The sequence below is a fragment of the Pocillopora damicornis genome, chromosome 11 (genome assembly GCF_964200805.1).
Source record: "Pocillopora damicornis chromosome 11, jaPocDami1.2, whole genome shotgun sequence".
NCBI classification, from domain to species: Eukaryota; Metazoa; Cnidaria; class Anthozoa; order Scleractinia; family Pocilloporidae; genus Pocillopora; species Pocillopora damicornis.
The window spans coordinates 16,606,565-16,627,945 of record NC_142680.1 but is presented as its reverse complement, the minus strand read 5'-3'; the positions used below and the strand labels follow the sequence as shown (position 1 = coordinate 16,627,945).

Below are 21,381 nucleotides of genomic sequence, written 5' to 3'. Positions count from 1 at the left end.
TTATTCCTGTTTTTTCGTCATCATATTCCCACCAATGGCGTAGCTCCACTTTCTACATATAAATCCATACACAACCCACAATTCTTCTAATCGCTCTGACGAAGGGCTAACGCTCGAAACGTCAGCTTTTTTACTCTTTACGGTGGCTAATTTACGTTTTCAACCCAGTTGTTAACACTAAATTACCTTCTATACTCTCCCACCGACGCAGCACCACAGTTTCTTTAGAAACTTACCCCTTCATTCATTTGTCTTAAAATGCAGGCCTTCTTAGGCCCCAAGGGGGTCATAGTCCTAGGCGTTCCTTGCGTAAACCGAGGAAACTGGGGACGAGAGTCCAGTAACTTGAGTTATTATGTGCTAGCTCTTCATAAACAACAAACATTTACAGAGTGTTGTGTTTTGTGAAGCCCGTTTTGCAAAGATTCCTGTCTTATGTGCTCATCTCACGTACAAATGCACACGCTGTTCGTGGTAGGCCCACACTAAATGATGTCGAGCGTTTTCGGAATGGGCCGGTCCACGAACTCTCTAGCTTGAAAGCTAGCCAAATGTGCAAAGTTTACACTAGTTCTCACGAGATAACAAATGAGCCATATATGAGTTCAAACCAAAATACTGGCAAAACTGTGACAGCCGATTTAAAAACAAACTATTATGCCGAGATGAACACCTCACTTGCTGAAAAAATCAAGAATGTTGGTGAACACAACTTCGAAGATGGCGCTAACGACAGCGAATTGGATAAGGATACTGACATAAGCAACTTGAATAGTAAGGTTGAATATCTAAGCTTAGCTCTTTCGTTAAATATCCTGTTTCTGTCATTGGTCTTTATTGGGTTCAATACTTGTAAAGTACGATTTGGTATTTCTTACGCAATCACTATTATTATTGTATAAGCGATCGTGAATGTTGGTTTTCTCTCCGCATGGAGTTGTATAAAACATGATGAATACTTGTGAATGAAAGTGATCTTCGCAGTGATGTGCACTACTTAGGCAGTAGTGAAAATAAGGCCTGAAAAAAGTTCAGGCCTGTACGGGATTTGAACCCATGACCTCTGCGATACCGGTGCAGCGCTCTACCAACTGAGCTAACAAGCCAACTGGGAGCTGGTCTTGATGTTGGTTCTAAATCCTCAAACTAAGGCCTTAAACCCGTGAAGTGATGAAATAAACGGTTGTGAAAGTCATATATTTGAACTGCGGATAAAGACGTGAATGAAAGTGATCCTCGCAGTCATGTGCACTACTTAGGCAGTTGTGAAAATAAGGCCTGAAAAAATGACTTTCACAACCGTGATCTACTAGAAAAAGTTGTCAATATGACTAATGTACATGAACATAGTGATGTTACAGTGTCAATAAATGTACAACAATTCAGATCTCGTTGTGCAAAGTCTGTACATTATAATCGTACTCATGTTGTGTGAGAATGCCATGGCTATAAAGGTGATCGTGAACCAAGCAGAGTACCAGTGAGGATGTTAAAAACGTGTCTCTAAGAAAATTATAAAACTGCAGAGTTATGTACGGAGCTGTTTAAGCACCATATAGTCAAGGGGATGTTGTTGTATTTGGACAAAATGCTGGGCAACAATGTGTTGAAATGAATTTATGTGCATTAATATACCACAATATGAAACGAAAAGGCAATCCTGATGAATTGAAACAAATAATGCATATTGGAAGAAAACTACATAGCAGTTTGCCACAATTATCAAGACAATCATTTTTACTGCTAGCAGATTTACCATCAATGCTTACAGTGCAAGAGAAAGATTACCAGCTAGAATACAGTGAAAGTTACCTTGGTAATGTCCATGTTGAGCTAACCATTGAGGGATTATCGATACTGTATGGGCCTGAAAAGAGCTTTTGAGTCATTGATATCAGAACAATATAGGTCATATATTTTAACAGTCGGATGTATTGTTGTGGGTATTTGTTACTGTGCTGATAATGGCCATTTTTAAGTGTTAGACTCATGTGCTAGAGATGTTTATGGTAAAAGTCACTCTCGAGGGACGTGTGTTCTATTAGATATATCATTTACAGACAACTTAGTGTATCACTTTCAAAGTTTATATGGAGCAACTGATCTGTAGGAACTAAACGGTTAACAAATTACAAAATATGATGTGGCAATAAGCAACAATGTAAGAGAGGTATTAAAGAGATATCTGGTCAACACAAGTGTAACAAATACCACTGTTTTGCAGTAGTTCTTTATCCTACATTACTCAATCATTTCACCTTGTAGTTACTGGAACTCAAATACCTTAGATGCAATTATTGAAAATGGATCTCAGCTTAACAATACAATGCAGAGTAAGCACTGCTTAACATCTGTTACCTTGCCTGACAGTTTTATAATTTTCGGCACTAACATAAAGTTACAGAGAATTAAGTAATTTAACTGAAAGCAGAATATCTTTAGAGACCTTGATTTTAAGGAACCCCACTGGGAAAACAGGATTTTTAAGGTGGATTTCAAGTTATTGTATAGCTTTTATTTATCAACAAAATACAAAAGTAAGGAAACTGTTTTCTCTTCTGACTTATGAAGACAGTCACTCACCTGCAATGAAACAGACAATACACATTAATGGTGTGGATAACCTAGTAGAGGAAAGTAATATCATTCAAAATAAACAGGAATGTCAGACTATGGAATATGATAAACAACTTCTTTGCTGTTCATGTAAAATTACTGAAATTGAAAGGAAACACATCATGAGGAAACACAGAAAATAATATATGTATGACAGCATGGAACCCAATGCCAATTGGTGTATTCAGTATTGTTTTCTGTACTGCCCACTATTCAATCTTTTTTAGCACAGCTGCTTGGCAAAGCAGTGGCCCTAACAATAGTCACTAGAGATTTTATCTTAACTTGAGCATCCCATGAACAAAATAATAGAGAAGCATATTTCATACATTTGTACAAGGCCATACAGATCAATGAGTGAGATAACATCATGATTATTAATGATTGAAAAAAATAAACAAGTTTTTGGCTGAAAAAAATTTTGGCAGTTGTGTTAATGTGTATTTACTGATGCCTTCAATGTTAATTATTTTGCAAATAAAGCAAGTTACATAAAGTATCAAACTTAAACAAAGTATTCTTTTGGTAGAGAGGCCTGTGGTTCTGGGCAGAGGTTTTCTGTAAGTATTTACTGTTTGTGGATAATCTAGTAGAGGAAATTAATAATATTATTCAAAATAAACAGGAATGTCAGACTATGGAATATGATATACAACTTATCTGCTGTTCATGTAAAATTACTGAAATCGAAAGGAAACACATCATGAGAAACCACAGAAAAAAAAACATGTATGACAGCATGGAACCTGTTGTCAAAAAAAGGTTTCTAGAAGACATTAGAAGAAATTATTCAACTATGGATGCTAGAAAGAAGAAAGAGTTACTTTCCCAACCCAGTGAGAAATTACTGAAAGCCAAATCAGTTGAATTGTGTATTAACCAGTTAAAGAGGAAAATAAGAGAGGGCCCTTACTATATATGTACTGTCTGTAATCGAATACTTTATAAGAAATCAGTTATGACATGCATAAACGAGAAGCACCCTTGCCAAACATATTTCAATATTCAACAGTTATTTCATGGAAAACAGTGTATATGCAACGCATGTCACTCAAAGGTCACAAAAGGAAAATTACCATGTCAGGCTGAAGCGAATAATATGTATGTGGATGAAATACCCACAGAACTATCCTCAGAAAAAAACTAGAACAAATACGAATAACTCAACGAATATAGTATTTGAGAAGATTGGGGTCATGCATAAAGGACAACAGAGAAAAAATAAGGGTGCAATATGTAATGTACCTGTAGAATGTGATCAGACATGTAATCAACTCCCTCATCAACCTGATAGATCTTGCATAATAATACTTAAAGCTTAAAAGAAAGTTACAATCTAGAGGACGTGTTTATTTTGAAGCATCACGACCAGAGTTAATACAGCAAGTTCTTAACTAGCTCAAAGTACATAATCCATTTTACAAAGATATACTAGTCGATATTAACAATATTGATAGCAACCTCAGAACTTTAAAAAATGATGCAGTCGATAATGATACACATTAACAAGCTACATCAAACAATGTAACAACAGATAGTGATCCTGCTTTGGAGTTTGATACAAGAAAAAATGATAAATTAACCAGTAATGAAGAAGAAAATGATGACCCCTTAAATGAATACAGAGCCCTAGTATGCGAGACATGCTTAAAGTCAATCATACCAAACTATCCAGTGGTGAATGCTCAAGTAAAACGCTCGATATGAAGCCCGAGTGAACGCTCCTCGAGTGTCTAGTTTGAGAATACCAATGGGTTATACGAAAATCTTTCGAACGAATTGAAGAAAGTTCTTCGAAAATCCTGAGCCACATTGTCATTGATAAGACGGCGCTTTCAAGAAAATATCAAAAAAGAAAGCTTTGTGTGTGGCAATAGAGGAACCATTCGCCAAGCATGATGCCGGGCTCGTTTACATGCCGTTGGATCATAAGGAAAACCCATAACAGCCACTGTGTGTCTCTCGCTATCTCGACCCTTGATGGGTGTTTCTTTCTCGTCTTATTCTTTTCGAGTCCTTTCTTTCCAGCTGCCCCTGGAACTGAATCATAAACCTTTTGAATACATTATTTCTTTTATATAATCTGTCAAATATTGCATCTGCTGATATCGTGACCAAACAAGGAAAATCTGTTTGCTTCGTTAATCTTCTTCAACTTTCGGTTTTCAGGACTTTCAGGGTTCCGTGTTCTTTACTAATGAGATAGTTGACCTAGGCATTTTTAGAGTTGAAGTGCAAGTCCTTTTCCTTTGTCAGTGGCGCTGACAGATGCTGATTTCTTGCGCATTTGGTACTTTTAGAATATCATTATAAAGTCTTTTTACTTAATCGAATTGGCAGCTGACCAGGAAATCAAGCCCAAGCTCCAGCTGTGAGATGATCATCTTGCCAAATAACAGTCATAGCGGAAGTATAAGAGTTTGCATGGGAATATTTACGACCGCTCTAAGGAATAAAAAAATGCGTCCAATTTTCTATAAAATACCTCACCTTACTTTCACAGTGTATCGCTTGTTACTGACCGCTTACTACGTTGAAGGGAACCCATTTTAACGAGTTATCCATTTAGAGGTTTTCTACGTACACAAGAAAAGCCCAGTATACCTACTAAATCACTCACTCAATCAATACAAAACCAGATTTGAAGGCGTCCTCCTTAAGAGAGCTTTTCCTATGTACGTAGAAATCCTAGAAATGTATAACTCGTCAAAATGGGTTCCCTTCAACAAGCGACTACAGTAAAGAGCAGATTTCCGCTTCACGTTTGTGACTTGCCATCAGACAGCACGCACATCGGAATTCCGTTGTTTAGCAACTAAAGCAAATTTGACAGTGGATTGAAGTTGAAAAAGAAACTGAATGATATAATTATGCCGAAGGAATGATAGGTCAAATTTCTCTTTTCCTCTTCTTCCATGAGTCTTCCATAATCGGCCAGCTTATTTCCGAATCTAATGTTTTTTGAAACCTGAGAATTTTGCGAATGCGTCTATTAGTAGATCAAGATGTCCAGCAGTACTGAATGAATGTACGATTTCCCCCTGAATAGAAGCATTTTTTTTGTCCAATAACATAAAAAAGAAAAAAAAATGGGAAGCCATTCGAAACTGAAACCTAGACTATTCATCCGTTGCTTAATAGATAAAGAGATTTCCACTAAGGAGGTGAACAAAATGCTAGAGGAAAGACCAAGTAACCCTTAGCAAGAGCGACATCATACAAGGGACGATGTCTAATGACATTTGGCAAAAGTGTGTTTATCAAACCAGAAACAGCGTAAGAGAAGGAGAGAGAGCAAGAAAGAAGAAGATAAAGAGGAGAGGGGAGTCCACCTTATTGCGTAACTGATCACATTCGTCAGTTTGTTCTCACAAAAACATGTGACTATGCGCTGATAAGGATTGATGTGCCATATAACAAAAGGTGATCATCCTTCATATATACAATGCGAGCAACATTCCCAAAAAAGGGAATGTTTTCCCCGATAAGACCCACAAAATTTGAACTTTTTTAGTTGGGGTCACATCATCGATCAGGCATGGAAAATCACAAATTTTAGTCTCGAGAACTTCCACTATAGGTTCCGGGATTTTGTTCCTGGCCCATGAAACAAATACTTCATTCAAATACTATTCAACTACGTTTTGCAGATAAATTGAGCAATTTTGCTCTTAAATATTTATTTTAGGGATGAAAACGTGCCTGGACGAATTGTCGTATATATGACAAGAATGACGTTAAATTCCAAGAAAGAGGTCCAGCAATGACTTTGCATAACCGCGACCTTTCATCCAAACAATTAAATACTTAAAGAATTGAACCGGCTTATTCCTAAAATATCACATCCGTTATCCGAATACCATTATAAACAGTACATGAACCTGCCAAAACGCGTGCTAAATGCGTCGACCGCAAATGAAAAGAAAGCCAGAAACAAAACCAGTGATGGATTTTCCCTACAGTTCTCAAAACATAAAGTACATTACTTTTTGAAGTAATTAAAACAGGCAATGATCTACTTAGGTGGAACAGTAGTCACCTTGCATGATCAGAACGTTTTAGTTTTAAATTCTAAAAACACGATAGAACAAACAAGATAGAACACATGTATAGCAACGAGGAAAAACAACACCAGAATTCCGAGAGGATCAAGTGACAGGTAAGCTCGTTTGATACCAATTCCGCCTAAGGCAAAGGTACAAGTTGCTCGAAAGATCACGTACACAGGAAGCTGATAAACAGATGATACTGTATAAAAGAAGCCGTGATTTCTGTACTCATCATTCAAGTCTACTGGCAGCGTGAAGAGAACCAGCGAATAATTTGGAAAAGAACGATTCTTCAAAGCTCGAAATGGTGAGAGAATCTTATTGCAAAATAATGTTTTTTGTATAATATAGTATACTCGCATTAACTTTTCCATGTAGAGGATTCAACACGCTCCACGCTTAAGCATTTTGAGTATCTATTAAGGCCAGTTTTTAAGGTGGCCCATCAACCTCTATAATTTACGATGGTCACCACGAGTTATGCTCCGAATCTAACGACTAGTACAACCTGTCTGGTTAAGTTCTTTAGTTTGTTGAATAATTGGACGCTTGATATTCTCTTAAACGAGATCCTTGGGCTTTCTTTTCCCTTAAACAAATAACCACACCGAGTAACGGCGATTTATGACGAAGCGAACCCAGACACAGAAAGAAAGAAAAAAAAGAAAGAAATGGCCAGTATTGCAGCGAGAGTTAACTGTGTATGATTCAAACCCACTGGCGACGCTACTAAACAATGAAGAAGCTCGCCAAAGAGAGTCTCTGTACTTCAGTGATAGAGTATCGAAGTGTGGAATCCGAAGTTCTGAGGTTTGATTCCTTATGGGAAGTAAGAAGTATTTCATAGAGAGGACTCCGTGCTTAATTGCGTCCAATAAAACCGTTATCCCACCACAATGCTCATCTCCACCAGCATGTCAAGAGAACAATTGGCATTCTGCCCGACGAGACATCCGATAAGTCTTACTGACCGTGATGGTCACATGATACCTTTCTAACAGTAGGAATGAGTTTGCGATGTATCAACAAATAATGTCGTATTGTTTGTAGATTGCAGATTGGAAAGCTTTGTGTTTCATCGCGATTTTCTTCGTTGTTACTGGTAAAAGCGTGAATTCACAGGCCTCAGGTATTTAAAGCAGTTTAATTATTAACGACGTCGATTTATTTTTTATTTTTGATTGGGGGGGGGGGGGAAGGGAAGGGGACTTTGATCATCCTTGAATCAGGATTGCAAGCAACTTGACGTACACGTAATAGTCCTTGTTTTTGAAATTTGAACTGATCCTTTAGTCAAAGGAACTCGGGAGACTCTAAACCAAGTCCTGTTCCATCTGGGATGAGGTAATCCCCAAATTATGGATTAACAAACATGAATTGAAATCGCACGCCTTTCTCGTTTGTTGACACTATGATTGAGATTTTACCACTTCAGAGATTGGAAACGTTTCAGCTACGAGGTAACATGAGTCAAATATACACTTACACACAAACATGTCAACATTAAGTAGTTAAACCGAATCTAATACGTGCTGTCTTAGTATAAATGCTCTGTTTATCTATTCTTTGAGTGACAAACTTGAAAAATACAAGCTTCATTTTTCAAGATGAGCAAATTATAAAAATCTCGTCGACACCAACAAGATTTGAAAAATAATTAAAAAACCTTTATCATGAGATCCCAGTTTTGGTATATATTTTGTCCAGGCTCAACCGAAAACCAAGCTATTATTGATTTAAAGTTGGAAGTTTGATGAAGACTAGGTTTCGTGACCAAATGTAATAAAGATTATCTTTCCCTTAGGTAACTGGCAGAAGGCAAATACTGCTCCAGTGTGTTTTGGCACCAGGGATACTCAGCCTGGATCCTTCTACCTGCCATCTGGCGGCGGACTGACCGCTATAAAGTTGGTCCACTTGTATGGTTACGTGTCCTGTGACGTTGCAAATCCCAAACACTGGTCGTTTTGGGGGTGTGGTCAACATCGCTCTTCAGGAGAAGAGGTTGATGTGGTCATAACAACATCGGACGACAAACGGATCATTTTGCCGCCAGCAGAACTCATAAAGAACAAGGGCCAAAGAGGCAAGTGGGCGAGGGTTCCCGGATATGACTCATTCTCCAAAGAGATTGTGCTAAATCCATTTGCCAAGCCTTATCCAGTACTTGCTGGTCAGCAGCTACGCCTTTGGTACGGCGAGGATCTGGATGATTACACCGAGAGCGACAACGGAGGCAAAGTTTGTTGTGATGTTTATGTTCAGTTTCAAGTATAGCTTTCGTTTTCGTATTAGCCATATTTTCATTAATTTTCATCAGGTGCAATAATCGATGCGATGATCTTAGAGTGAGCTCTCTCCTTCAAAACTGTTGCATTTCCAAATTTTCTCTGTTTCTTTCATTAGGCTGGTGTAGACAGGCTTACATGTTTTTTTCGGACAACTAACCTCGTTTGAATTTCGCCGTTAGTTGTTATTACTGTTTTGATTTTAGTAAAAATAGCAAATATTATGTAATGTAATTTCAGGCGGCGATGACGTAGAACAAAACGATAAATTACTGGATGTACGATTGGCCTGTAATTCATGAGAAAAATAAATGGGCATTATAACTCATTTTGTTGTTCTTACTTTTCTTGTTTTCTTGTTGTAAGTAACCACGAGCTTACATAAGTATGAAACACGTAGGTTCCCATCCCTTCGAAACAAGACAAAACACCTCTTTCTTCTTCCTCTCTACCGACCTCAAAATTTGCCATTTTGTTATTCCACCCTTATCACTGTTTTACAAGTTGTTTGTCCAAAATAATTCAGCTGTAGTTCAGTTTACTTAGTTTACCCAACTAACCTCTTGAATTCACACATCAGAAGAAAGTTAAACGTTTTGTTGAGGGCTAAATTGAGTAAATTTATGAATTTAAGTCAACGAGGATGTGAGATCAGAATATAATAATCTAAGGAGGATTACACAGGCTGTTCAACATTAAATTTGCTGTTCTTAACACTTGGGACATCAACCACAGGACGGTGTCGAATGACATCTGCCATAAGTTAAGGCTGTTCTGAAGATTATAAGACCGAGAACTTAAGGTAATCAGAGAATAACTTATTTCTGCAAGGGTTTTCGAAATGTCAGTCACTACCGACACCAGGTCTTCCCAGGAGGGTCTCAATGGGGTGATGGCTTTTACGGCTAACGGTTAAAATTTTGGCCAATTTACGGCTAACGGTTAACACCTTTCCATTGTTTCCACCAGACATATTTTTATTGTTAACTTTTTTTTACGACTAATGGTTAAAATTTGTCAATTTGTACGCCTAACGGCCAAATTTTTGAGCCGTTTTACGGCTAACGGTTAAACCCACTGAGACCCTCTCTCAGGACTTATCTAACCTAGACGATTACATTACACGATTTGTTATGCACGTCTTTGCGATTATTTCCATTCTTTCTAAATTATTCACCTTTGTAAACATTATCACAAAATTATGAAAAATGTCTGTTTTGACAAAAAGATACGGTCTCTTGAACTGGCTTTGACATCAAAGTAGTTAAGATTAAGATTTTCCGCCAGCCTCTTTGCCAACACACGCAGCTTCTAAAGAAAAAAAAAGTTTATTAAAATATGACAAGAAGAAAAGACAGCGTCTTCACTCATCGTCGTAAATATTCCATTTAAGACAATATTATCTCAGCCTGAATCAATCTTATCACTCAGATAAATATCAAAGCAAATGGATGCATTCTTGGTCATTGTCTAATTTGATGCCATCAAAAATTGTGCAGTGGCCATTTAAAATATTAGTCCTTGATTTCATAATCATCCCGCACGACATAATTATTGCATGAGAGAACAAAATCCTCCACCAATCAGATTGCGCAGATCTATATAACCGCTTGAGTATTTAAGCAGGCAATAGGCGATGGAAGAAAGTTGTTTTCACTTGATTTGTGGCAAACCTTGAACAGTAAAATCCACGAGTTTTACTGGGAGTCTCAGAAAATAACTAACATCGGAAATGTCTATGTTATTTTGTATCAAGGAAAAAATCCTATCTGGTGTGAGGAAACTGAAGTGCAAACAGCAGTCGTATGGTAACACGCTCAAGACAATAAAATTTACGTGCACTGGTGTTGCAAACATCATTCAAAAAAGAGCTATCACATATGTAGCAATTATCAATACTGAATTCCACTGTCAGCTGAGGTAGGTTCTCACTGATGCTCGGTCAGGAAACAAACGATTTATATCAAGTCTAGTTATATATAGCCTGACCTCCCATTCCGTTTATTTCTACGTTAACATGATATCAAGCTGATCTGAATTTCAATGTTAGATAATAAATTAGCGATGTACGAAAAAGAAGATTGGTTGACAGTTACAACTGAGAGAAATTCTAAGAATTTAACTAAATCACTTGCCTTATCGTTTTTGGAATAAGATGTGATCTTTTGCTCCGTCAGGTGGAATCCGTTAAATACGACATAGTAATACATTTCACCCGCCCCTGAGAGAGAAATAATAACTGTTTAGTCTTAATTGGATGGATCACGCAACGCAGGTGACTTAATGTAGAGAACGAGTGCGTGACTAGACAGGTTGGTTTTACGATTGCGACTGCGCATAGCGAGAACAACATTGCCTTACTGCCTAATCAGGATAAAACCCAAGTATGGGTGTGACTATAAAAGACTATAGGCAATTGCGTCTCAGTTAGGGGAAAATTTTGGAAGGATGGTTCAAAGACAGCGTAAATACATAACTGAGGGAAGAAAAATAACTGGACAAGGTTGACGCGTGAGGCACACACGTTTTCTCGTCTACAATACTCATCCCACTCACGTCAGACAGAGAACGACGACAAGTAGTGTAGAGATGTCTAAGTTAGACCACGTTTTGATCGAGTGTTGAACAACTGAGACTAACTGTAACAGCTAAGCAGTAGAAAGGGAAACGTCACAGGAAGTTTTGTAGTTCTCGATAAAGCATGGGGGCGAGTGTGTGGGAACACACGTTTCATGGAAAACAAGAAAACTGGACCACCGCTAAATATGAATAATAATAATATATATTTTTTTAATTCCCGGGTACTTCTAAAAAGATTATCGCTAGCCAGAAACGGAAGTTGTGGAATATCACGACGAGAAGCCAATCAAAAATCAAAGTGAAACAAACAAATTTGTTTAACCGTGGGAAAAATCCGAGTGAACAATTAACAAGAAATGATTAGCTTTAGTTCTGGATCTGATTGATTGAGAGGCAGATGTATGAGTTTTCTGGACCAATTAAAATGAATCGTGAAACAAAACTAATTTAACTTTAATATTCCCGGCCTCTTACCGTGCTTTTGCGCTTTAAGTCTAATGTAAACGTTATGGAAGTTGCCATTCTCCACAGAATGTTCTCCAATTACACACACGTACTGCGCACGCTCTCCGTCTAACACGCATGTGCGGTGTCCTCTGTTCTCCCACGCCATGATAGCTGATACACCACCCACAAGGATGAGAAATACCATGTATTGCTGGTAAAGAGTGGGACAATGTAAAATGTAAATTAAACCAGCTCTCAACACCTCTCTATGTAAGCATAATTGAGAATCCACCACTCTTATTAATTCTTGTGAATAATCAAAGCCGTGCTTAAATAATTAAAGGTGACTTTTGAAGGCTTTATACTTATTCGTTGTCTTTTCATAAGAGTCTGGTGTTCTATCAAAACAAAGTCATTCAAAATGAATTTTTTAAACGATTCTCAAAACCCGTCTTCCGGACGGTAAACTAAAATTTTGAGTAAAATTTATCAAATGATCACCCTTCTGCGCAAGAAACTCGGGTAGAGATTGCGCACAGAAAAATCACAAGAATCATTAATGACCTAAAAATTCTGATCCGTGTTTATCACGTGCTGGCGAAAACGCATGTATCAAATCGATGAAAGACACACTAGTGTTGATCACCTTTGGATCGAATCAGATTCAACTAGCAGAGAATTTATGAGAAGGCAAATTATCTAAAGTCTTATTGTCCAAGAATATTTAACGACTGTAATTTTTGTTTGGGTTGTTTTGTTAGCATGTGTTTTAATGTAATCGTTTATCAAATATACTTACGCTGGCCTCAAACGCGATTCCCCACGTAATCAGTGCAACTATTGAAACGAAAGCCGTAAGTGTTCCAATGTAAAATCGTTTTCTACTCAGAGCAAGAACGAACTCTGCAAATTAATCAAAAACTTTGAATCAGTTGCGGCTGGCTCAATCTGGCTCGGCAAAATTTGATATTTTGGCCTGTGTAAGGTAGATATAATGATAATCGAGTTGAGAGAAGTACAATTTTTTTCTGAAATAAAACGGGTGATTTCTACATCAACAAAATCATCACGTATCCCGGAATGCTTTTCACTCCTGAAGGAAAGTTGCTCCTATAATGGTGATGATCTCTTCAATAACCAGGAAAAGCAACCGTTGATCGAAAAAAAAAACCTGTTGCATACTCGCGTAAATAAAGATTGGAAAAAGGAAGCGAGAGTCAGTTTCCAAAACTGCGCACGTCCTCGTCGAAAAAGATCGCAACCCAGTAATTTTTATTGCATAAATCGACTCTCAATGTTTTACTGAAAAAAACAAAAGAAAACAAAACAAACAAAAGACACGGACAAGAAAAAATGAAAAGAACTGACATTATTTACATTACGCTTTGACTAAACCACCAATCCTAAACAGAAATTCTGTCGGAAAGAAATTTTCAGCTGTAATCAAGCCTACTTACATTCTACCACTCATACTACTAGTAGCGTGAACAATCACATTTCCACTTACTATTTCGTTCAACCATGTTAAATGGATGATATGGGTTACTTTGAAGCCTCCGGTTAAAGATGGCTTCTGGCTTCTCAAGGATTTCAAGAGCTTTCAGTGTCTTTTTAAAACCCATCGTGAACTGTTGTCGTGTGGAGTATTTGACTTCGTTCCAACTCGCTATGACCTCATTGAGCTCTGTGACGTCCGTTCTCGCGCGCATCAGTTACAAACCTTTTCGTGACGTAAAACTTTGTCTCTTGCGTCGCATTCTGGGATTAATTTTATAAAAGCGATGTTTTGTCAGGTAAGGGAAGTGCGCAAATGGGCCGTTGGTAGTCTGTCTAGTCCCTCCCGGTATGAAGCGAGCTTCAGATGAGAGAAGAGATTGGGGCTGCATTTGAGGTGAGGCACGAACTTCTTCGGCAAAAGACAAAATTTGAATTTCTTGCCTACTTCTTTCAGTCGTTGTTCTCTATTAGCTGTGGAAAATCTTTTTCTGCTATTTTGCTGTAGCGCTGATTTAAGAACTATACGAAAAGGGAGTTAAATACGAGTTCATTCTCGCCATCTGCCGTAAAAAACTTCACGCTTAAACTCGTTATCATGTGTGAAGATCAAGCGACTATTAGTCCTGAAAGCTTAAAAACAGCGCGCAAGTTACCAGAATTGCAACAAATTACCACGGGAAGCTAAAAGTGCGCCAGAAACGGAGGTTTAAAGCTTTGTTTACGATCGGAATGTCTTCTGCTCACAAGTATTAATCTGAAAAAACTCGAGATCCAATCTTTTTTTCTACATTCAAAGTTTGCTTAAGAAATCCCCAATTTTTGTAGATTGGAAACAAAATCAGTTTATTGCAATTGCTTCAGTGCACTATTTACATTTTAAATCCGCAGAGGTGATTAACATTTAACTTCTCCCTATAATATCAATACACTATCAAGCAAACAGGTAACGAGAATACTGAAACTTATCGCAGGTCGGAGTTGTCATCTTGACCAAAGAGCAAATTCTCGCAACTATTACAATGCATAGAAGTTATAAGGGAGAATTAAAAATCAGATCTTGGAAGTTTAAGGGTTTTCAAGACTAAAAAACCACAAAACATGCCCATCGTTTGTAAATGACTGGTGTTATTTCGATTCAACTCGCAAGTTGCCAAAATAAAGTCAGTGATCGTCTCGAGCTTTATTAAGAGAGGGGGATTGGATCTTTTCATGTCCAGTATTTCGGGTACATGATAGCAATTGCTTATTTTCTAGCTCCTCTTAAGCATAAAATTATAACATTACCAATCGATTTTTCGCAAAGTGTTAAAATCCTATCTTCGGTTTCTCTTAAAAGTTTGAATATAAAACTGGATACAATATATCCATTTCAACTGTGAACTAAACCGAGAGTACAGCCGCTATTTTCAGATAGAATGTCGTTTTCCCGTAATCGATAAAACCAGTTTTTCACCCAAGGTGAGGAAATTAGGAAAAGCTGGCCTTTCACAACTAACATCTCTACAACAATGTTATTTTGCACATGCATGAAGTGTGGACCCACGTAGTATATCGGTTATAGCCAAAGTTTTTATTTCGTCTTGTCACGAACGTGGGATAAAGAAAGAATTCTGAGTCTCTGTGACGAATCGAACCTCAAACCTTCGGATTCCGCGCTCCAATGCTCTACCACTGAGCTACAGAGACTCCACGGTATGAAAAGCCATTACGAAGTTAAACAGGTGCTCTATGTTGACGAATGCAATGGCTCACGATATTCTCCTCGTTTCCTCAAACATCAACGAACCATCAACAAGACTGCTAAAGAAAAATAATCTTTACCATCACACCATCTTTTTCCTACTGCTCTTCATCATACCATTTTCATTCACAGCCACAGTTGCAGCCATTTGCCCTGGAACCTTCATTTGCCTTCGGAAATCTTCCAAACGCCTTCGGAAGTGTTCGGGTGTCTTCTTCGTAAACGATTGGGTCCTCTACAAAAACCCGGACACTCTTGAGATAAATATCAACCGCTTTTGACTAAAGAAAAGATGGAAGGTATCAGAATATTGTTCATATCATGAAACTCGTTTGATTGAAATGGTTTAAAAGAGACTTGTGTTGTGCTGTGTCAGTGCTGTTCATCACTGTGAGGCGCTGTACAGAATAGTGCACCGCATGAAAGAATCCATTAACTGTATTCTTCTACCTTTAACCTCTTTGCACCTAACATCAGTATGCTGTGCATATTCTCCATACTGTTCTCTATATTTTTCCTTAGGTGTCGACAAGGAGAATTTGTTTAACAATCAACAGCTTCTTTAGTTGGTGATCATATCCTTAATTATCACGCCTATGATGTTTGATTCAGGGGTGATATCGTAAGAGAATTTAAGATTCTAGTCACTCTAAGGGGTGAAAGGATTAAGTCCTACAATCATATCTTTTCTTACCTAGAAAATGTCAACAAAATAAAACAAATTGTTAATCTTATACCATCTAGTGCTTTCCTGTCCTCTAAAAGTTGTTCATAGTCATCTTTTGTCAAAAGTCCATTCAGAATATTTTCAGTGAGTTTTGGGAGGACTACAGCAAGGTAGCCTTCAGTTTGTGGCTAAAGGAAAAAAAATGAAAGCAGAAAGTGTTAAATAAACTTTAATCTGGAAGTAGTAAATACACCTTTCAGCTGGAAGCATAATCAGCCAAGAACTCTGACAAGATTGAGGTTGCGTATTTTCATTTGTTGCACAAGACACGTGAGCAAACAGTACAGCTGTCCCACATTTCTAGCTGTGCAACAAAAAGATTTTTAACCCTTCAATTCCCACTAGTGACCAAGGCAGAATTTCTCCTTACAATATCAAAACAATATTAAGCAGGCAAGTGATGAGAATAAAGAAAAATATCGATAAGGAGATTATCGATTGATCCAATACTGAATTCTTTAAACTACATGTAGCATCATGAAAATTGTATGGGAAACAGCAAAGAGAATTATTAATGAGACCTTAAGAGTGAAAGAGTGAAATGCAGCACAATTAAAAACTTTTGAAAATCCCTCCTCTCACTACTAAAACAAATGAATACATTTACAGATTTGTTAGTGCCAAACCTTTTCTAACAACAGTTGTGGATTTGTGACCAGTTTTTCATTAACTTCAACCAGCTTTCCTCTGATGCAGCTATGTATGAGATCATGATATATAAAAACACATCAAGCATTAATAGTTTGTATAAACCCCTTAACTCCCATGAGTGACCAAGATAGAATTTCTCCTATCAATATTAATACAATATCAAGCAGATAAGTGATGAGAACAAAGAAAAAAACCTTAGGGGATTAAAAGTTGATCCAATACCAAATTCTCCAACCAACATCGCAAGAATTACACTACAGACAGTAAGGAGAATTACTAATGAGATCTTGGGAGTTACAGCGTTAATATGTGAAATCTCCAACCTAATATCAAGAGTGTTTCCTGGATAGGAAAAAAAATTTCTTCCAACCACTAGTTCAGCTTCCTAAATCACCCAAATAGTAGCAAATTTGAATAGTTTTTTTTTTCTTCTTTAAGAGAATGGCAGACAATATAAATTTTACAATTATTAAGAAAGAATTATGTTTTCTGTCTGAGCATGGCTGTTGTAATTTTGCTGATGTACCTCCAATTTAATAAGGAACTTCAATTTGTGGGCAGAGACTGGGACAAAACAGTTACAAGAAAATTTGGGTAGGGGTGGGTAGGGGGGAAATCATCCCATCTTACATCTTCAGATTTGTAGAGTTTGGCAACTCTGACATTACAAATGCCTAAGTATATTCTCTGGTTTGACACTATACAAGATTTAAAGTGTAAGGACTAATTTTTCATTGTATACAAAAAATCTTTCATACCTATACAGTGAATACTTGCTGCCATCTGAACTTGTGACTTCACAAATTAAAGACTCTGGTTGTAAATGCTGGGCACCTTTCTTCCCTTTCCCAGAAACTTTGTTATCCAATCGATTCACCTTGGTGCTCACTTGAAAATTCACTTTCACAACCTGCTTACATTGGAGTAAAGGGTGACTTGGTGCTACAGTAATCACACATATCCTGAAAAAAATGGAGAGCAAAATATTTTGCCATGATTCCGAGGTAAAAACAAGAACCTGCTGTAAATCATAATAATCATTACACTGCCAGAACTCATTCAAGCTCATCTCAATACCACCAAGGTGATTCCTCAGTATTTCAATGCCCATCCTGTACTGCACACAACAACAAGTAATAAACCCTTTAACTCCCAGAAGTGATTGACATCTAACTTCTCCCTATAATATGCATACATTATCTAGCAATCAAGTAATGGGAATACTGAAACTTATCAGGCAGAAGTTTACATCTTGATCTAACACCCTATTCTTCTAACTAATTTACTGGGAAATGTGTAGCAGCTAAAGGGGACATCTTGATCTAACACCCTATTCTTCTAACTAATTTACAAGGAAATGTGTAGCAGCTAAAGGGGACATCTTGATCTAACACCCTATTCTTCTAACTAATTTCCTGGGAAATGTGTAGCAGCTAAAGGGGACATCTTGATCTAACACCCTATTCTTCTAACTAATTTACTGGGAAATGTGTAGCAGCTAAAGGGGAGAATTGACAATCATATCATAGGAGTTAAAGGTTTAATCTAGTAAAGGTATGCAAAATCCAAGAACATTCTGTACAGTATTGTTTGTTTTTTTCAATTAATCCCTTTAACTCCCAGATCAAATTGTAATTCTCCTTACTGTCAACTATACAATTCTTATAATATTAGTTCTGAGAATTTAGTATTGGATCAACAAATTATCCCCAAATTGATATTTTTCTTTATTTGCATTACTTATCTGGTTGATATTGTATTGATATTGTAAGGAGAAATTCTCTCTTGGTCACTCATGGAAGTTAAAGGGTCAATGGACAAGATAGACAGGTACGAAAGTCTTTTAATCTTGAGCAAACACAATTACCTGTATTTTTCATTGCTTAATCTTGGTGTAAAATTATTCCCTTAATATTAAGTATCGAAAAAAAAATTGAAAAAATAAAAATCTAAAGGAAAAAATGATAACACTAAAAGCATGTATAAGGTGCAAATTATGACCTTGAAGGCAATGCTCTGGGTATTCTACCCAACAAGTTTTTTTCCAAAACCCTTGCCGGCCGTGAACCATGAACTGATGAAACAATGCGCGTGATTATTACCTGTACGTATACAGGTACATATATGGGGTCAGATTGGCCTATCATATCTCTTAAGCAAGCACGGGGACCTACCTTTTATGTTGTGGTTTTTGAAAAGACAATTTTTAATTCAAAGGAATCACCCTAAGTGAATAAAATTACTCTGCATAGAAACGACATTGAAATTCGAAAGTTAACTGCAGTTTAGGCAAATGCAGAAAAATAAGTCTGTAAAAAATATATGCTCCTCAGATGTATTTTCCTTTGATGCCTTAAACTGCAGTTTTTCTGTGAAGATCAAGCCGTTCCTTGTTTCTTCCAGCTTCTTACTTGTTTGAATGCTGCAGCACACATTGATCTTCGCAAAATTTCCCCATTATATCTGTGAATTGTAGCAAAAAGAGAATAATCTAAATTTTACCCTAACAAACATCGACAAAAGCAAACTTTAAACTGTAATCATGACAAACCCGTTTTAAAAATACGCGTAAAATATCGATCTACGACTGATTTTCTTTCCAGACGATCTGCATCTTCTGCATCCGCCATTTTGTTACATTACTGGCCAAGCCTTCTACCTTAGCAGCCAAGCCTAAAACAAGATGGAGTCAGTCCGGAGAGGTAGATCGTCGAACATCCTTGAAAAACCGCTCAGTAAAGGGCGGAATGAGGTATTCAGTGGTTGATCTTTAATCGGCTGATTATTTTTTTGTGCTCTTAGAACGATCTATATGTTTTTTTAGATAAATGTCAGCACTTTTGGCTTGCTGTTTTCGGAAATGGTTCAGTATTGCCAAAACAGAGTTCACACTGTACCGGAACTTCAAACCAAGTGAGTAAAAACAGAACCTTAGGAGCGAAAATATCATAATTTGTTTTATTAATCTGCTGCGATGGCAGTCCTGTTTAGTTAATTGGGAGATTGTGATTTTTAATATGTCATCTACTGGTTTTACGACTGTCTTGTACAGAATGAAAATGTTCTGGAAGTAATTCAATTGATTGACTGATATGTGACAAATAGACTGATGCTCGATCGCTCTGACGGAGGGCTAACGTTCGAAACGTCAGTCTTTAAACTCTTTACGGTGACCAATTTACGTTTTAAGTTGATAACACTAAATTAACCTGTTGTACTCTCCCACTGACGCAGCACCACATTTTCTGCAGAATAATGACCGTTTAACTGACTACTGGTTGACCGAATCACGGAAGTATTTAGATCGTGAGCTGTGCAGACTGAGAGACAAACAAAAAAGACCTTCTATGTAACTTCTGTTAAAATTTATGTTATTTACCAGGGGTAGTGGGGTTTCAATCTTGTTTAAGGTCCTCAGTGCATAGTTTTTTTCTGTATGAACACCACAAAAATTCCAGACAGTGGTCTGTATTGTGAGAAGGTGGACTTGTGCAATTGCACAAGTAGCCAATCAGATTCAAGGATTTAGGATTCTGGTGCACATAGATACTTCCGAAAAAATAACATGGATTTCTTGGGCAGTTTATTGTGAGTGATTTTGAGTCTAACCCTTTAACTAGGTTGTCAGAATTAGGCCAACAAGTTGGTTCCAGAGTGCTTGATGTGTTGGTGTTGAGGGAGAAAGGAATGAAAAGGGAAGTGAGGGTACTAAACATTCTCCTTTTCATTAAATCAGTTTTGTGGAAAGTAAGTAAAAAGTATTATTAATTAACCCTTTACCTCCCGTGAGCGACTAGGAGATAATTTCTCCTTACAATATCAATACAATATCAAGCATCAAAGTGATGAGAATAAAGTAAAATATCAATTAGGGGATTATTAGTTGATCTAATACCAAATTCCCCAAATTGACATCATAAGAATTGTATGGCAGACAGTAAGGAGAATTACCAATGGGATCTTGGGAGTTAAAGTGGTAATAAAAAAACCACAAGAATGGATGATGCACAAGCCAAAAACTGCATCTGACTATCACTCTGTTTCTTGTCGCACTCTCTTCCCACCCTAAGGATAAGTTGCGGCATTGCAGGCTCTTTGGCTCAAGTGCACCACTAAACCTTTTAACCCTTCAGCTCCCAAGATTTAATTCTTAATTCTTCCCTCTAACTGCTACACATTTCCATGTAAATTAGTTAGGAGAATTTGGTGTTAGATCAAGATAACGACTTTTACCTGATAATACTGAATATTCTCATCACCCTTTTGAGAATAATGTATGGATATTATGGGGAGATGTTACATGTTAGTCACCTCTGGGAGTTTAAGGGTTTATCCATAAAGTGTAGATAGAGTGTAGCAGAAAAAAAAATTATATCACAAGATTATCTGCTGTTATCTACTGAGTTGATAATGGGATGATGTAAATTCAGAGAATTCAGTATTGGATCAACTAATAATCACCTTATATGGATATATTTTGCTTCACTCTCATTATATGTCTGCTTGATATTGTAAGGAGAAATTCTGCCTTGGTCACACATGGGAGTGAAAGGATTAATATATAATCATGTCAAGCAGGATCCTGTTTTGGATTTTGATATGGAATTTTAAAAAATGAGACATTGTTTTTTAATATATTTTTTAGATGTTTTATCTTTCAGAATCTGATTTCATTGTTATTTACTTCTTGTTGTTTTCATATTTCATTTCCTTGTAGTCCTTATTCGGCAAAGAAGCTGATAAGTTGGAGCAAGCTAATGATGATGACAAAACATGTATCCTTCT

General features: G+C 37.1%; 4 protein-coding genes across 9 annotated transcripts in view; 2 read left to right on the top strand and 2 right to left on the bottom strand.

Annotated features, from left to right (window-relative positions):
* The first annotated feature begins 6,898 nt into the window (after positions 1-6,898).
* Positions 6,899-9,281, top strand: LOC149037830 (uncharacterized). Its single transcript, XM_089187449.1, has 3 exons — positions 6,899-6,972; positions 7,716-7,794; positions 8,470-9,281. Exons 1-3 carry the CDS (start codon positions 6,970-6,972, stop codon positions 8,940-8,942), a joined length of 555 nt encoding a protein of 184 aa, XP_089043575.1. The 5' UTR covers positions 6,899-6,969; the 3' UTR covers positions 8,943-9,281.
* LOC113664881 (cation channel sperm-associated auxiliary subunit theta) lies at positions 8,744-13,644 on the bottom strand. The gene is made up of 6 exons (XM_027180499.2): positions 13,488-13,644; positions 12,780-12,883; positions 12,008-12,191; positions 11,089-11,174; positions 10,186-10,264; positions 8,744-9,706 (listed from the first exon to the last, which is right to left on the bottom strand). Exons 1-6 carry the CDS (start codon positions 13,600-13,602, stop codon positions 9,630-9,632), a joined length of 645 nt encoding a protein of 214 aa, XP_027036300.2. The 5' UTR covers positions 13,603-13,644; the 3' UTR covers positions 8,744-9,629.
* A 649-nt stretch (positions 13,645-14,293) lies between these two features.
* LOC113664890 (protein Abitram) lies at positions 14,294-19,258 on the bottom strand. 3 transcript variants are annotated; one of them, XM_089187443.1, is made up of 6 exons: positions 19,148-19,258; positions 19,008-19,059; positions 17,355-17,558; positions 16,572-16,641; positions 15,913-16,073; positions 14,294-15,499 (listed from the first exon to the last, which is right to left on the bottom strand). In XM_089187443.1, exons 1-6 carry the CDS (start codon positions 19,224-19,226, stop codon positions 15,454-15,456), a joined length of 612 nt encoding a protein of 203 aa, XP_089043569.1. In that variant the 5' UTR covers positions 19,227-19,258; the 3' UTR covers positions 14,294-15,453. The 3 variants fall into 3 exon arrangements, with proteins under 3 accessions (XP_089043569.1, XP_027036310.2, XP_089043570.1); XM_027180509.2 differs by having other exon boundaries at positions 15,956-16,073; XM_089187444.1 differs by having other exon boundaries at positions 14,294-16,073.
* LOC113664889 (trafficking protein particle complex subunit 5) overlaps positions 19,200-21,381 on the top strand; it is a 34,019-nt gene continuing 31,837 nt past the window's right edge. For 3 of the 4 annotated variants that reach the window (XM_089187447.1, XM_027180508.2, XM_089187448.1), the window contains exons 1-4: positions 19,232-19,348; positions 19,421-19,509; positions 20,217-20,343; positions 21,314-21,371. In XM_089187447.1, coding sequence (XP_089043573.1) covers positions 19,280-19,348; positions 19,421-19,509; positions 20,217-20,343; positions 21,314-21,371 — 343 coding nt within the window. In that variant the 5' untranslated portion in view covers positions 19,232-19,279. Of the gene's footprint in view, positions 19,349-19,420; positions 19,510-20,216; positions 20,344-21,313; positions 21,372-21,381 lie in introns of all 4 variants that reach the window. The other variant, XM_089187446.1, reaches the window with a different exon arrangement.